Here is a 17,104-nt window from a genome sequence, read left to right as displayed (position 1 = left end):
AAAAATAGGAGAACAAAGGGTGAGAATTTTACATGTTGTGGTCATCTCATGATGAAAAAGAAGGCCATGCTTCTTAATTCTTGGTCTTGCTTTGTATTCTTTACTCATTTGTTGTGAGTCCAACGAAAGAGACGCACTTTGTCCCTTCTCTCTCTCTTGTTCCTTTCACACTAGCCTGTGACTGAAAATGAAGTTTTTATATATACAATACCTTAAAAACTTTACAGCCAGGCTAATCATGTGCCTGGAAATATATATGTATGATGAGCATAAAGCATTTGTAGATTGAAGAAGTAGAGAAAAAGAGTTATTGCATATGCATGTGTTTGGGTCCATATATATGTGGTTCTCACATGCACTCTATATGATGCCATGCCACCCTTTTTTAACTAACTGCTTTTTGTAATTAACTATTTTTCTAATCTCCATATTTTTAATTTCATATAGAATATAAATTATGGGAAAATCATGGGATAAAAACAAAATCCTCAAATAATAATAATTATTATTAATTTTTTTTTATAACCAAAGATATTTATTAAATTGCTCCAGTGGGTAAGGCCTTGCAAATCCAGGCCAAGAATCTCCCTGAATAAAAATTTATGGAGTGTAAATTAAGAAAGCAATCGCTAAAGATTTAATTTTGAGGGTATGGCGCTAATGGGTTGGGTTAACTTTGGCAACGCTGCAAAGACTTTTGAAAAGTTCACTTTCCAATCCAATGTTCCAAATCATTATTAGGGGTCTCCTGTCCTGGTTTAATAACATGACCCACTTACATAAAAAGTTTTAAAAATTCATATTAAATGTCAATCCTAAATATAATTTAAAATAAAATTCGAATCATTTTGCTCATAAAATGTCCATTTTGGCCTCACTCATTTCATCAATATATAATCAAACCTAACTTTTATCTTCATGCGGATGACCAGCAAATGTTTAATCTTATAAATTTTACACTAAATTTCCATGAAATACTCAGCATTATCTCGAAATTTACATATGTATTATTTGTACTGAATTAAAAAAAAATTACTACTGAAATTCCTAATTTAGGGCTTTTTTGTTCTTCAGTTGTAATAGTGAAGAGAGATGGGTGAGTTTGGTCCCCACAAAGACACCATGGTCACAAGATTCACTGTCCATTGTCCAAAGTGAAAGGACAAAGACAGTGTTTGGAAGGTATTCGATATTTGTGGTTGTCCCCCACGACCCTCTTTCCCCCTAAACTGAATTCCGACACTAAACTAATTAATCATTTCTATTGAATTTATTATTAATGTTAATACAAATTAATCTAAATATTTAATTTAGAAATATTAAGTTCCTTTTTGTATAAAAAAATTCAATACTTTATTATTGAAACTTCTCATGTAAAATAAATCAATTCTTATATGAACTTCAACTCTTTATAACTTAATTAATTAATTTTTATATGATTTTCTTTTTTATGGAGAGGTTGAGGGTGTAGAATATTCCAAAACCAAATGATTTCCTCAACTTTCTCTAGTAGCACTCCATGGAGAAAAAATAGCTTTTTTTCCCCTCTTCTGTTCTGCCAAACATCAATGATGTAACCCACATTTGTTACTAGTAGTCCTCGTGAATGATTTCTCTTTTTTCTTTTTTCATAAGATTATAATTTTTGATTGAAATTTTAAAACAATTAATTCAATCATTTTTTTTTTCCAAGTATAATAATAGTTGGAAAGTAAGTGGAGTAAGGTATGAATTATAAATGTATTTAGAACAACAAAAATTAAAGATTTTTATGCAAATGCAAAGTATAAGCAAAGTGGGTTTAAGTCCAAATTTAGAAGACAACAATATATCTAGGATGAGTAATTGTAATGATTGAAATAGTGCTCATTTGCAGTCTTTAATGGAGAAATTAAGATCACCACTTTTGAAAGGATTGCTATATTCATTCACAGCCATTGATGATAGTGTACTACAGCAATCGTGTTGATAGTGGTACCACCATTTTCATCTTCTTTTTCTTTTTCTTTTTTTGGGTAACCATGGGCATTTTAGTAAACTTATAAAACTAACCAGGTCTTGCCTACATAGAGTGGAGGCTACTACAATCACCTCTGTCTCTCTCTCTGCTTCACAAGCTCACATTCCATTGATCCTTGCTGAACAAAGACAAAAGCTTATTGGATTTTTAGATGCCTCACTTCACCCAAATACATCTCTCTTTTTATATATTTTCACCAAAGATATCATCTTCTTTTTTGTAAATTAAATCCAACCATTAGATACCCATTTGTTCTTTTCTTTAAGTAAATCCTCAACCATATACATATATATTTATTATAATTATTATTATTATTTGTTTCTTGTAATTTTCTTTGGTTATATATGCTCTACTCTGCATTTTCCTCTGTTTTTCATGGCTGCTGCTCAAATCTTTCAAAGCCTTGAGAACAACACCAACAATGAAGTTAGCAGACAAGAGATACAGGCTGCCATTGCCAAAGCAGTCGAGCTTAGAGCTCTCCATGCTGCTCTGATGCACGGAAACAGCCCTGCCAATCTCAAATTCCCATCTTCTTCCCCTTTTTCACGCCCTCTTTCTCAGTTCTCTGCTCAAGATTACCCTGTTTTTACTCCAGTAAGTTTCAGAGTCCATTTCAATTGTTTCAAATGTAAATCTTCCTTTTTGAACAAATATGGTTTCTTGGTTTTTGCTCCATTGCTTATATTCTTTCACCAGATGAAAATGTAAATGAAGTATTCAGGCGCATGATGGAATCAATAAAACTATGGAATTTAATTTCCCCTATTCGGTCGAGATGTAGAAGTTATTATTTGCAGTAGTTATTTTTCTATTTAAAGTACTGCTTAATAATTAAGGCTGGTAGCTGTTACAGTATAGTTTGTGTTCATTATCATGCTTGGAAAAAATCCAAAATCTAAGTCTTGCATTTCACTACGATTAGAGCTTTTCTGGTCTTCAGACCCTACTGCAGCCTTTGATTTTCAGTTCAAATTCATGCTTTTGTAACTGTTTTCAAGACTATATTTTTTCCTCTATGAAAATTTTCTAGTATCAGCAAGTTTCTTTGGATCTGCCTCGCTGACTCCAACAAAATTGTTGCTTTCAATCTGTAATTGAAATTTTTAATCGAGTATTCTTTTCATCTATACTAAGGATATATTACCTGTTTAATTGGTAAACGCATCTTCTTGTCTTAATTGATGTTGCGAGTTTAAATAGAATGCTAATTATATATTATGTAGCAATGGTTAAAGAGTTTATTTATTTTTTTCTGCAGACTTATGAAGAAGAACCATTGCCAGGGCATCAGGCTCTGCCAAAATCAACAACATTATCAGAAAGTTGGGATGAATATGGGCTAGAAGGAGGGAATGGCTATGAAACTGTTTTATCAGATTATAAGAAGGAGAATTCATCTTCAAAGAAAGGAATTTCTTCTGGTTTGGCCAGTTTGGAATCTCACAGTTGTCCTGCTGAAGATCAAAAATCTCTCACAGGTTCTTCTGCTAACAATATTACTGTGCTTCACACATCACCCGGAACAGAATTCTACAAGTCCAGTAGGAGAAATAGCTTGGCAGACTTCAAACCTGTACCTTCCTGCAATAGGTGCAAGCTAGCTACTATTACCTCTGAGTCCGAAAATGTAACCAGGAACAGCAGGAATCCTAACGTTGTTGTTCCATGGGCAGATTCTCTTTCACCGGCACAACCACAACCGAGAAATCGTGGAATGATTTCATGGTTATTTCCAAAGTTAAAGAAGAAGCAAAGGAGTGAGAACTCACCCAACCGGACAGAATCTGAGGACGTTTCTCAAATTTTCAAGGACCTGGGGGTACTGTCAATTGAAACATTGAAGAAAGAGTTGACAGAAGCAAATGAGTCTCGAGATGCAGCCTTAATGGAGGTAGCTGAGGTGAAATCTTCGCTAGGGGAACTAAAGCAGAAGCTCGAGTACTTGGAGAGTTACTGTGGAGAGTTAAAGAGGGCTTTACGCCAAGCTACATTAGCAAAAGGTTCACAAGTAATTGAAAAGCTGGGAAACTTCCCCAAGAGAGGGAAACTCAATGATGGAAATGGAGAAAACTCGATGCCTGTAAGCGAAGAGGTAATGGTGGAAGGCTTTTTGCAGATTGTATCAGAAACAAGATTGTCAGTGAAGCAATTCTGCAAGACTCTAGTAGGGCAGATAGAGGAAACAGATAATACTCTTATGGACAACTTGAACTTGCTTCTCCAGCCATACAAATTGTCTCTGAATTCAAGGCACTCCAAGGCAGTACTGTACCATTTGGAAGCCATCATTAACCAATCTCTCTACCAAGATTTTGAGAATTCTGTATTCCAAAAGAATGGTTCACCGAAGCATTTAGATCCTCAACAAGATCGCCAGGCACAATTTGCATCGTTTGTTGCACTGAGGAACCTAAGCTGGAGTGAAGTTTTAAGGAAGGGAACTAAGTATTACAGTGAAGAGTTCAGCAAATTTTGTGATCAGAAGATGAGTTGCATTATTACAACAATGAATTGGACAAGACCATGGCCTGAACAGCTTCTTCAAGCTTTCTTTGTAACTGCTAAATGCATATGGTTGCTTCATTTGCTTGCTTTTTCATTCAGTCCACCACTGGGAATCTTAAGGGTTGAAGAGAATAGGAGCTTCGATCTATATTACATGGAGGATATGTTTGCGGATAGACAAAAATCAAATGGTCCAAGCAGGGTTAAGATAATGGTGATGCCAGGGTTTTATGTTCAGGACAGGGTTTTAAGGTGTAAGGTTATTTGTCGGTACAGGTCCGTAGCTTAATTTATCAAGTAGTTCAGAATTTTTCTTCTTGTTTGGTGGGTTTTAGAAGTGAGTCTGCAAGGCTAAAATTCATATATTAATAAAAAGTTGAAATGGGTTTCTTTAATAATAGCAAAGCGGGGCTGGCATTGGGTTCAGGATTATCGAGTTATAATATTCTTCTACAGTGATGTGCTATAGATATATACTATTTATGCATCTATAGCTTGCCATTCAAAAAGTATACAAAGTCTATAGCTTTGCTCTTTAGATTTCGTAGATCAGAAAGTTTGGAGTTCACAGCCTGATAATGCTATTTATGTTTTAATAATTTCAGAAGTTCAAAAAATTACAAAAAAAAACCCAGAAATTTGAGGACCTCTCGGTTGATTTCGATTTTCCGAGACTCTTGCAGTTAAAGAAATAAATTCAATTAGAGCTGAATTCTTTCATTAAAAAAAAGTATTATATGAAAATAATTCAAAATTGTTATTTTTTATGAGCTTTTTATCAATTTAGAGTCAGAAAAAAAATTATTAATTTAAAATAAAAAATATATATATTTGTAAATTTAAAATTTGACCTTTTACGCAACAGGGGTTAAACCCTATCCTAACGCGCTTTATAAGTTTTGGCACTTTTTAAAAAATTTATATTTATTTTATTTTTTAATTATTAATATATTATAATAATATATTTATATTATATTAATTTAATAATATTATTTATATTATATTTTTACAATAATAAATATATTTTATAATTTTAATATATAATATATTTAAATAAAAAATTGCTGATGGTATATAATTTTAATGTTATAAAATTAATATTATGCGTATAAAAATAATCTAATATTTGTACAGTGATAAAAAAATTTTAATTATTTTTATAATATATTTTATTATGTTTAATATATTAATATAATAATATTGTTATTAAATAATATCAAATATTTTTTTCTCTTTTTCTTTTCACCCTTAAATTAGCAAAACGTACATTTCCTACCAGGTTTTCAAACACTTTTTGTTCCAGAACCTCTCCAAATATCCTCTCAAGCATTCTTTCATTGATGGTCTCAGTAATCGGAATCAAGAGAGAGAAAGAAAAGCAAGAAAGCAGCAGTTGCAGAAGATCAGATAATGAGATAAAGGTTCAGATTACATAAATTTACAAGCAAATATTCATACAAGTGTCCTTTGCCTCAAACAAACTGAGAGTGACTTCTCGGCCAGGTTTCTAATAAGAGTAAACGTAGTTGGGTTGGGCCACCTAACCCAATCGCATTTCAATCACCCTTTTTCCAAATAATATGAAAATTTTTTCTGTACTTGCATTCAAATAAAATCCATAATCTTAATTTTAACATTTTTTTTTATAAAATATACATTTTTTAAACTATTGCATTACGGGACATTTTTTTAACAAAACCTTACTAGTGAAAAGTCCAATTACTATTTTTGGTGCCAGGCATACGCAAAGCAATTCGAAGAAAGAAAAAATGAAGAAAGAAAAAGACGCGCAACAAAATTCGCCAAATCCACTACTCCAATATCACAAAAGAAACAGGATCTCTTCCATCCATAGGATAGGAGAGTCCACACTCCCAACTTTAGTTCCTATCACCAAATTTCCTATGATTACAAACACCACCAATCCCTTGGCTTGCTTATGCTCCTATGCCTATGCGTTTTCTATCATTGTCAATTTTAAGTACAAAATTTTTACCAGCTGATATTTTTGCAGCATACACAGTTGATATCTTAGCGCTACGCTAGAAGCATCATACATCTCACTACATGAAAACGCTCACATCACGACACACCTCAACTTCCCTGCTCGCTCCACCAAAAGCTAACTGAGAAACTAGTAGTCAGAGATCGGACATAATGCCACCATTTTGGTGGGATGTACATCATTTCACCTTCCTCTAAGATGCAGTCCATGAATTCCAAGTCACACGCATTTGAAAATTCTCTCTCATCTATGTTGTCCAGATCCACCTTTAAAAAAGAATTGTGAATATGGAAAAAGCAGTTTTAATCATTAAAGGAAAAAAAACATATATAAAATGGTTCTCTATCTATGCAGCTAGATTAATACACAGCTTTAGTTGTGGAAAATGAAAGAAAAATTCCAGAAAGCAGTTACCTGGCTGGAATTGCAAAGCATTGTTTCAGAATATGGATGAAGTTCTCCAGACAGTGAAGCAGGGTATAGCCTAATATACTTTTTGCCAACAACCTGAAGATAACAAGTGTTAATTGTCTAAGCAAACAATATGCTAAAAAATCTAAAGTATTTTAATTACCATAAGACTTTCTATTACCTACACATGCCAACCACCAATGTAGTAAAGTAGCAGGACAAAGAAATATGTCATAGCGAAATAGTCAAACCCCAAAAATGAGTATGGAGATTGATGAGCCATTCAAATCAATAGCACACTCTTCAAACTGAAAAGTGAGAAAGGGATTGGGAGAACACTAACAGGGGGGAAACCATCATCAGTATCTAGCAAACAAGCAAACTAACTGTCTCCATCATGGATTGATCTTTTAGATATTCTAGATGCATTGTCTGTAAACAGGTGTCTCTGTAGCAATCTTAATTCATCATTCCCCAAGAAAATAATGAAATGGTGATTGTTCTAATGCAAATCTGTGTAACTAAGAGCAAGCTTGACATGGTTGCTTGAGAACAGCACAAACTTTTTGGTAAAAACTATCTAGCTTCTAGCAAGATTATTTCAAAGGAGAATATAATTGCAACTAAAAGCAGCAGCAAGCTTAGTACATTCGTTGAATTAGTACATAAATTAGGGTGTCTGCCTGATAGGACTACTCATGCACCATACTTGGCATAAATTCATGAACAAGGAACAGCTAAACAAATGGTACTCCAACGATCCAAAGTTACACATTTCTGCGACAAATAATAGAATTCAATGATACCCAGAAGAAAGTGTTCTAAAAAGCACAACACACACATGTGCAAACAAGGAGACACCACAACAGTGCCCCAAGAGCTAGGAGAAGGAAATAACAAAATTCCACAATCAGAATTACAATCAAAAGAGTAGAACTAGAATCTACGCAAAGATCCATGGTCAAATACATATGCTGAAATGCACTATCATTATTCACATAGTAAAACCTGTGCAAGTATATTATGGTGTGGATCACGGTGCAATGGTGTAACTGTGCCAGCTGGACCAAACCAAGCATTAACAGACCTAAGCTCCCCACCACCAACAAAACAGTAGTCAGGAATGCAAATGTCATTCCTCAACTCATTTATCTGCAATTTAAACATAACAAACAACATTTATAGCAGTCAGACTTTGATGTACTAATCTACAGTGCTGAACACCTTGAAGACATTCTAGATATCAATAAAAGAAGCAAAACAAACCTGATCAAACAGTGGATGCTGAGCAAGATAAGTGGGTACATCAGAAGAACTATTGGACTGAATCCTCTCAAGAAACTGGGAAAATGTTATAAGTTCTTGTTTCCAATCTCGGCATAAATAGTTTTTTCCGACCTGAAAATAATCATAAATTCTCCTTTCTCTTCTTATAGAATAAGACCCCCCCCCCCCCCCCAACCACCGTCATCCCTCTTATATGCACACAACACATATAGATATAATCAAGCATCATACAGTTAACATCTCAATGTGCTAGAGTATACTAGACATATTGTTTTCATGGTGACTGCTTGATTAACATTATGAATGCTCTTGCCAGAGGTATAACTATTGATATTCAGGTAATGAAACACCCTGTTAATGTCCTGCTATACAGTTTTGTGGTAACCTATAGCTTGATCTTGTTATATCCGGGACATGATAAAGTGTATGCATAGTCTATAAATCAAGTTAGACTTTCTAGCTCAAATAGTATAATTTAAAATCTAATACTTATAAACTAGAAATAAAATATCATGCTTAAACCAAAATTTGAAAAATCAATAAAAAGGGTATCTGAAATTACATATTAGTATGTATTTTAAATTCACACTCAAACAAATAGACATTTTGTATTAGTAAATCTTGTTTAAATTCAATGAATTTATATATTATAAATACGAAAACTTATATCCAAATCAACCCATCCATTCAAATCACTATCGATGATCTATCCAAAAATATAAGCAGAAAGTAAATGTAAACTCTTAAACAAAAATTCATTCCAAGAACAAGAAGAGAAATCACCTCAACTGGAACGGTGCGGTCACCGGCAACCTTTATGAGGTAATCCATGTCATTCCATTTTGTCCTGGCAGGCCAATGAGTCATATAGTCACTAAGTATAACAGGGCAACCACATAAGAAATGTTCACGTAGGAAAGTCTCCAAGGATAGAGCAGATCTCTTCACCACAATCTTGCTAGATAAAGACTTGGCAGGTAAAAAACGAAACACCTGCAGACAGACTACAATACGTAAAAGTCGAATAGAGATGGAAAGATAAGTACTCTAATTTTAAAATCAATTGCTATTATTCAATAAGTTCCCAATTCAAATTATCGTAAAGTTAGAAATGATAGAATTCAGAATTCTAAAATCAATTTCACGAATATTAGATATTCCACAATCATCAGTAAAGCCATTGAAAAAAAAACCAGCATTCTATGCAGAGAGAATCGGAGACAAACCTCACCTCCGACTTCTGAAACTCAGCTTCCCGCACCAATTTGTGCTCCGATTTCTCAAAACCATGGGTTTGAACATCGTTTTCTCTAGCTTTTGCTGATATGATTTGAATAGCTGAAACCAAATCCTTCCTCAACAACATTCCTCCCATGATGAACCCCATATCCAAAACCCTTAGTGCATCCTTGAACTCACCGTTTCGATAATGGAACTTGGCCACGTAGAGACAGGCCATTGAGTAGGCATCCCGCCAGACGGGGAGAACAGAATGCCATGGACCAGAATGAAGCTGCTCCCAAGCCATCTCACGAGCAGCCTCGGCCGCTCGAAAGTCACCGGAGGCAGCGAGGGTGGCCATGCTGACGTAAGCGTAGCCTCCGTGAGAGGAAATGGATAGAAGGAGATAGTGCGATTCAGAGTCTAGAATAGGAGTGGAGAGCTGATCCGGCAAGGCAACGGCATGAGCAGCAGTGGACATGGGTCCCGGTGACGGTGAGCAGCGGTTGTTACAAAGCAACGGAAGGACAGTGAAGGAGAATGATTAGATGGGTTTGTTTAATGATTGCTGGGAGGTGAACTTGGGATATTAATAAAGTGAGGAGTGAGGAGATATTTAATATGGGATATTTTGCTTTTGTTTTATTTGTATTATTTTATTTCTGTGTTTCAATGTTCTCCACAAGTTCACGAATTCGTGAAAAGAAACGAGGCATGGAGTAATTGGCAAAGGTAGGCACCGAACAAGGCGCTGACTATGTTGGAGACTGATGATATTTAGATTTAGGAGTCAATATTAATACAAACAGAAATCGGTTGGTATTCGACACGTTGCGACTGACTCCCAATTTTGAGAGAAAAAGATTTTTAATCGAATTCTCCAACAGAAATGGAGGCCTTAGTTCTTTTATGCAGAGCAGAGGTATGTCCACTTCTTCGTGTTCATTTGATAATATTTTCCTACAAAGTTTATTCAAATTGTGAATTTTAAGGAATTATTTTAATATAAATTAAAAATTATTCATATAATTAAAATAACCTTAAATCTTGTATACAAATCCATAGTGAACAGAATCTCCTAATATCAAGAATCAATTTAAAAGGAAGATCCTTCGTAACAATTATCGACTCTTTTACTAAACTATTTATGCATTATTGAGGATTTATAATCTCACTTGACGATTTACAGGAAAACTTCATACATCGGGTGAAAGATGAGATCATCATCTATTCAGAAGAGTAAAGGAGGTCGACCAGCGACACAGAACTACAGAAGTAGACAAAATGATGGAATACTAAATATATAAGTAATTCATTTACTGACCTGTGTCACCCTTGCATTTTATCAATTAACACAACCAAAATGGCGTACTACGTTCTGCATCGTATGGGCCTTTCAGAAAACTACAGCGCATGGTATATGGCCAAAATTCAGATACGCCAAGAATTTATGGACTGATTATATTATTCATAATCTCAAAATATCTGCGTGTGAATGGGGCAAGATACTACCAATGTGAAAATTGTAATAATGACCTAATCCATTAAGACATCATTCATTCATCTATTTAATAAAGGTTCGATCTTTTCCGGTGCCTAAATATTTATTTTAATCAATCATTTTAATTGAAATGTCATTTATTTATTAATACGATTCGTGTAAGAAATTTCTTTTTCTTGAACTTGTAATCTATTTCTGTTTGCGTTGGAACAGTCTATATGGCTATAACTGGGTCAATGTCTATAGTTAATAACGAGCAATGACCTAATCGAAGAGATCATAAATGGCGGAAATTCATAAAAAATTTACTTCCTCTTCTACTCTAACAACCCCACAAACCAAAAAGCATCCAAAAACTCTACAGAAAAGCCAAAATATGGACGTGTATAAGATGAAAAATTCATGTGGTTAACCGATATCAACACAAAATAATTAAACTCATTTAATAGTATGGCTCTTTCCAAAGACAAAGGAAACTAAAAAAAGAGAGAGATCAACCACATTGACAGCTACCATCAACCTATGTGTTAACTATACACAGTGAGTGTCAATGTAGCAGAAGAGGCAAAAAGAGATAAAACTGATGTGAAATCCACTGCTAATAAGTGCAAAGACCCATCAAAACAGGATTTTTTTTTCCACAGAGCTCATGGCTTCGTGGGGTGGTTGTTGTGGTGAAGAGGATCTGGTCCTGTTGGCACTTCCCTCGCCGAGTCCTCCGCAACTACACTTGAAGCTCCCTTCACCAGACTCTTAACTAGATGGCTCTCAAGATCCTATATTCAAAGAAAACGAACCAAAGAAACCCATTACCCATTAAAGGAATAAGCTTGGCAATAAAGGAAGCTGATCAGAAAGATTAAAAGATAGATAAACAGTACCCATTCAAGAGTGATTCTATAAAAAAAAGGGACGCAAAAATGTGTGTCTTTTTCTTTTCGATCTTGTGCTTATTTTTATTATGGCTAAAAGCTGTAGTCTTTCTTTCAGTACCTGTGTAGGTATAGCTTTATCATCTGCTGGTACTCCACCCTGTAACCCTGAGGACGCCACGATTAAGACAAGTAAGCAAAACTTCAGAGAGAGAGAGAGAGAGAGAGAGAGAGAGCGAGTGGGAGAGAGGAGCTCACGGGTACGAGAAGAATGGACAACTGATACAAAAACCACCATGAAAATGGTCATGAAGATTGAAAAGCTCGATATAGGTTTTCCACACGCCATTTTATGATCCCGGCCGCTGGGAGCTGCAAGCCAAACGGAAAGAGAGCGTTTGAAAAAGAGAGAAAAGAAGCAAAACATGGAAACACGAAATGAAGCCCTTTGAATGATGTTTTTATCAGCACGGTGATGCTGATGCTGATGCGGCTGACGACCAGTTGATATCGCGTTTCTTTGTAAATATCGAAATCGCCCCTGTACCTGTAAACAGTATTTTGGGTTTATCGCTTGACAGACATATACGACCTTCAGAAACTTAAAAAATTACCATTTGAACCGAGAAGAATAATAATGATGTGCAGGGATATAGTTGTCCTTACGTCTTAAGGAGAATAAGGACCATTCCGTTGTTCACAGGTGGCACCTGGAGACAGACATCCTCGTACGGACAGTGGCGGCTTTGGAAATAGCCTGAATCGGAGCGTTGGCTTGAATGGAATTGAATACTCCTCGGCCTCTTTTATGGTATCTGCTATTGGATTTAAATCCAAAAAATCAATTAAACAGTATAATTTTAATATATTTTTATAATTAATTAATTTAAGTAATTAAAAGTTTTTAAATTTTAATTTTTTAATTTTTAATTTCTATTTAAAAAAATAAATAATTAATTTAATTTGATTTTATTTTATATTCTCGCTTATATTAGTTTGGTTTATTTTTTTTAAAAGACCTTACTCAACAGTATATATATTTTAACGATCTAGCAAAATGATGGTCGCAGTGAAAAGAGTACAAAGTCTTAGGTCTTGTGTTCGATTCTCGCCCTAGCCGCCCCAATCTCATCGCAGAATAGCAACCCCCAAGAATTCTCTCACTAACTCTCCAAGTTCTCCTACCTCGCTAAGGCCCTGCGTCACGGTTGTTTCTTCGTTTTGGCAAAGGCAATCTAGCTCTTAGGATTGTTGACTGTTGCAGCTTGCTATGGCCCCACCCAAACGACTCCACATAGACTGGGAATAAAACACATCGTCATGCTACAATGCTCAAAGATGTCTCCACCACTACTAGCTGTAACGTTATTCTCGATCTATAATGGATATGTGTGCTAATTTGTTGGGAAACATAACTGCTGGAACTTCAAAAATCTAGACTCAGGATTTGCAAAAGAATTGCGAAAACGATGAATCTTTCAGTTTATAATTTCGAATTTCGTAATGTTTTATACGTAATTTGATGATTTTGTTTATACAATGGCTTTTCTTTTTGGATAATATTTGCTTTGTCTACTTAACACATTGAGACGGCAAGTCTTTAATTGGACTTCTGCACCTCTATAAATGAAAATGGGTTGTTGAAGCATCTTGATGGAAACAGAAAAACTGAAAAAGAACAAGGAAAACCAATAAATCAAACAGCACTGAACTGAATCAAACACTTTAGCTTTATTTACTCGGTTAGTTTGGTTCATTCTTTTCCAGATTTGGAATCATGAATCCAAAATTTTATCCCAACTGAATAACCTTTGATTTCAAGAGAGTGAAATATAATACTAAAGTAAACGGTATAAAACATGATGAGTAACAAAAACTAGAGACAACATAATAAATTTCTCCTTTTTTTTTTTATATATATCTTTTGTAGTCTGATTATGTTCAACATATCAGAAAATCAATTGGGAGGAAAAATTAAGCGTAACAAAGCACATAATATCAATAAAAAGGAAGACGAAAATGCTAAAAAGTGGGTCATAATGAACAAGCAAGCTCAATAATGGGTAAGAGCAGAGCTGACCATTTATACACTCCAACAAATAGTTTCATTCACATCAGTTCCTCAAATTGTCCTTCCCTTTGAGGAAAACTCTGCTCAACTACGAATAAAGAGCGAAAATAGTTTTACCTGCCTTCATTTCCCTAATAATGAGTCATGGGAAGGAAAAGGACTTTTGTGGGGAGGGCTTCGTCTCGAAATGCCCATGTGCAGATAAACTGAATGTCAGCATATCCACCTGCTGCATTTTCAGCAGTCCCTGAACCATAAAAAGATAAGAATAAGAATAAGACATATATGACAAAAAACATATAAATGGGCATTGGATTTGGATCAGATATGAGAGTTAAATATCACTTACAATATGAATCTGAAATATCAATTCTGAAAACTATGCACCAAAGCATTGGATCAACTCATCATCAAGTAAGAATTCTTCAATTTCAAAATTATATGGACTAGGGATTCCTCCGAATTCTAATGACAAGCTATGTAGTGGAGGCGGAGACCCAAAAGGCCTATCCTTATCTAACTGATGCAACTCTCCTCCAATGATCTCATTTCCATCCCTATGTAGAGCTGATGCATGGCCTCCATCATCTTGAGATCTGACCTGAGGTGCATCCATTGTAATTTGAGACTGCCGTGCATCGGGAGTAGGCCCAAAGTCAATGGATGGATTATACATATCATAAGCAGATCCATGATGCAACTCTGTATTTTGTAAGACAGAGAAAAACATGGAGCTTCCATCCACATGCATGCTCCCCATAGGATCAACGTTGGCAGAAGGAACGGCAGGGAAGTAGTTAAATTCGGATGGCGGAAGACTGGATCCACTTTCAAGGCCTTTCTCTGAAGGCCTCAAAACAGTATATGGATCGTTTTCCTCTTCAATGCCATTAATCTGACATTCCACTGCTGCTAAATCAGCAGTGTTTATATCAGGCACAGTGTTTCTAGCATCCTCAGCAAATGAATGCTTATTAAGATGTGGTCCAGACTGTTGATCAGCATGGCTAGATTTTCCACGAGGCCTTTTTCTCTTTGGTTGCTTTTCCGCTGGCTCCTTATCTTGGACAGCATCAGGATTCTCATTTTGAACAATGCTTAGTGCCTCCACTTCCGTTGTTGCATTTCTCCTGTTATCTTTGGATGAAACAGAACCAACACCATCATCAACAGCATCAACATCATAATCACTGTCGCTACTAACAGCAGGTCGCTTCTTTTCACCACGTCCACCTTGAGGCATTTCAGTTATACCAGAAGTGCCATTATCACTGCTTGGCTGTTGAATGAGGGATTCCTCTCGACTCAAGACACTCAACCAAATTGCACTCTCCTTTGCTGTCATCTTATCCTGTAAGCATTTTGATTGGCGGACATGCCTCCGGATTTTTGCAATATCAGGCGACATGTGTTTTATTACAGCAGTTAAGACCCCAACTTTCCACATTTTCTTTAAATCATGGGGTTTCTTATAGGGAGGACTCTGACCTTGTGGTAATCCTAATTTTACCCACCATTCTTCATCCCCAGTTGGCCACCAAGGCGGTGGAACTCCTTTCTCCAATGGATACTTCCTTTGAGGGGGATCACAGTGCTGCATTAAAGAAGACAAAAGAGATCCCAAAGTTGCATCTTGCAGGTCTTGAAGAACACTTTGGGAGTTTCCATTTCGATTTTTATCTGCCTCCACAATGGCTAAACACTCTGCTTCATATTTTGCTATGGCTGCTGGCCCATTCTTATCAAACTTTACCTTTTCTTTCCACCAAGCTCTTATATTATCAGATGAACCACTGACCGGCTTACCCTTCTCAGGAATGATCCCATACACAAATCCACGCGCTTTGCACACTTCCATTAGTTTCAACATATACTTGAGAATTCCATCTTGGGCTCTTGACATTTTCTTTCTTCGTGCCTGATCAGAGGTCTGCTTGGGCTTTTGCTTCTCTGCAGCTTGTTGGGCTGCAAACTTTTGATTTTCCTTAATCCTTCTGAGCTTGACTCGATCCTTCCACATTCTCTTCTCCAACTCTTCAGCTTCAATTTCTTCATCACTAACATCCTTCTCTGCAATGTTGTCACACCTGAGATCGTCGACTTCAATATCCGAACTGTCAGCCAATGAAACAGCAAACATCAGACACGGCTCTAACATTCAATTAATGATAGTCCACCTTGTTAGCAAGAAGAAATAGTCCGACTCTAGAGGAGAAGGAGGTGGAGAAGTGTTGTGTTCATCTAATATTTTAGGATTATCAAACATAAATCCGACACTGAAATTTTAAACCCTTGTCCTTTCGTAAAATTTTCCACTATACCAAATAACTGCATACATTCTGCTGAATAAAAGCATCTCTGTACTAAATCAAAATCCATCTTTCTCAAGGTCCCAAATTAGATAATAACAATAATACGAATAATTCCCTCCACCAGGATTTATAACGAAGCAAACAAAAATTATACACAATAGCCGCCGCTATCTTGCATCAATAACCCACTCTTAAGAGAATATTCAAGAAAAAAAAAAAGAATCAGCACAAAGTTTGTAAATTCACACAGAAATAGGCCATTTGTGAGTGAAATTGCTGTTGATGGAACAGATAAGAGACAAATAAAAAATCAATCTTTATTGGCAAATAAATCATTAAGATAAATAGAAACTGGTACCTGATATCAGCTCCAATCTCTGCCAATTCACCCATCAATCCTCACAAAGAATAAAAACTAATTGTGACAAGTATAAAACCCTACGACTTGGGAAATTATTGCGGAGTTATAATAGAAGAGGATTCGTATCGATACTCCTCAATCTCGAGGATAGTGAGAGAAGAACCCAGAAAAGGAAATGGACCCAATATGAATTTTGTGATATATAAATTAAAAAATGTTTTGCCAAATTCAATGCACAAAAATAAAAAATTGAGAGAGAGAGAGAGAGAGAGAGAGGGAAGGGCAGGGGCCAGAGGGTGGGCGTGGGCGATGAGGATGAGGGGCGGCCAGAAAGAGTCCAAAGTGGACAAAAACGCCCCAAAGCTTGCCGTTTTAGTATGAGAAATCACCTGCAATCAAGTCTACACAAAAAGGTACATTGCCATACACGTCAGCCATGACGACATTCCCTTCACCACTCACTTGTGTTACTCTCCACAAACTTGACTTGACTAGTAATAATCAAAATCAAAATTAAAATTGTCATTGACTCATA

General features: G+C 35.7%; 3 protein-coding genes across 9 annotated transcripts; 1 reads left to right on the top strand and 2 right to left on the bottom strand.

The window, feature by feature from the left end:
* The first annotated feature begins 2,081 nt into the window (after window positions 1-2,081).
* On the top strand, window positions 2,082-4,954 carry LOC110630897 (IRK-interacting protein). The gene is made up of 2 exons (XM_021778538.2): window positions 2,082-2,617; window positions 3,282-4,954. Exons 1-2 carry the CDS (start codon window positions 2,396-2,398, stop codon window positions 4,815-4,817), a joined length of 1,758 nt encoding a protein of 585 aa, XP_021634230.1. The 5' UTR covers window positions 2,082-2,395; the 3' UTR covers window positions 4,818-4,954.
* A 1,360-nt stretch (window positions 4,955-6,314) lies between these two features.
* LOC110630769 (lysine-specific demethylase JMJ30) lies at window positions 6,315-10,192 on the bottom strand. 2 transcript variants are annotated; one of them, XM_043950017.1, is made up of 6 exons: window positions 9,463-10,190; window positions 9,015-9,224; window positions 8,211-8,342; window positions 7,953-8,096; window positions 6,948-7,040; window positions 6,315-6,799 (listed from the first exon to the last, which is right to left on the bottom strand). In XM_043950017.1, the coding sequence occupies exons 1-6, from the start codon at window positions 9,931-9,933 to the stop codon at window positions 6,623-6,625; spliced, it is 1,227 nt and encodes a 408-aa protein (XP_043805952.1). In that variant the 5' UTR covers window positions 9,934-10,190; the 3' UTR covers window positions 6,315-6,622. The 2 variants fall into 2 exon arrangements, with proteins under 2 accessions (XP_043805952.1, XP_043805953.1); XM_043950018.1 differs by lacking the exon at window positions 7,953-8,096 and having other exon boundaries at window positions 9,463-10,192.
* A 1,138-nt stretch (window positions 10,193-11,330) lies between these two features.
* Window positions 11,331-16,868, bottom strand: LOC110599977 (ETHYLENE INSENSITIVE 3-like 3 protein). 6 transcript variants are annotated; one of them, XR_002485630.2, is made up of 6 exons: window positions 14,246-16,525; window positions 14,014-14,143; window positions 12,492-12,640; window positions 12,084-12,372; window positions 11,835-11,993; window positions 11,331-11,729 (listed from the first exon to the last, which is right to left on the bottom strand). XR_002485630.2 is itself a non-coding variant. In XM_021736628.2 (3 exons), the coding sequence occupies exons 1-2, from the start codon at window positions 16,599-16,601 to the stop codon at window positions 14,276-14,278; spliced, it is 1,770 nt and encodes a 589-aa protein (XP_021592320.1). In that variant the 5' UTR covers window positions 16,602-16,868; the 3' UTR covers window positions 13,693-14,143; window positions 14,246-14,275. The 6 variants fall into 6 exon arrangements, 2 of the variants coding, with proteins under 2 accessions (XP_021592320.1, XP_043806517.1); XR_002485629.2 differs by having other exon boundaries at window positions 11,947-11,993; XR_006348558.1 differs by having other exon boundaries at window positions 11,947-11,993; window positions 12,090-12,372.
* Window positions 16,869-17,104: the final 236 nt, after the last annotated feature.

Source organism: Manihot esculenta, chromosome 14 (genome assembly GCF_001659605.2).
Source record: "Manihot esculenta cultivar AM560-2 chromosome 14, M.esculenta_v8, whole genome shotgun sequence".
Classification (NCBI taxonomy): Eukaryota; Viridiplantae; Streptophyta; class Magnoliopsida; order Malpighiales; family Euphorbiaceae; genus Manihot; species Manihot esculenta.
The sequence above is the reverse complement of the archived record's forward strand: the minus strand, read 5'-3'. Positions and strand labels throughout refer to the sequence as shown.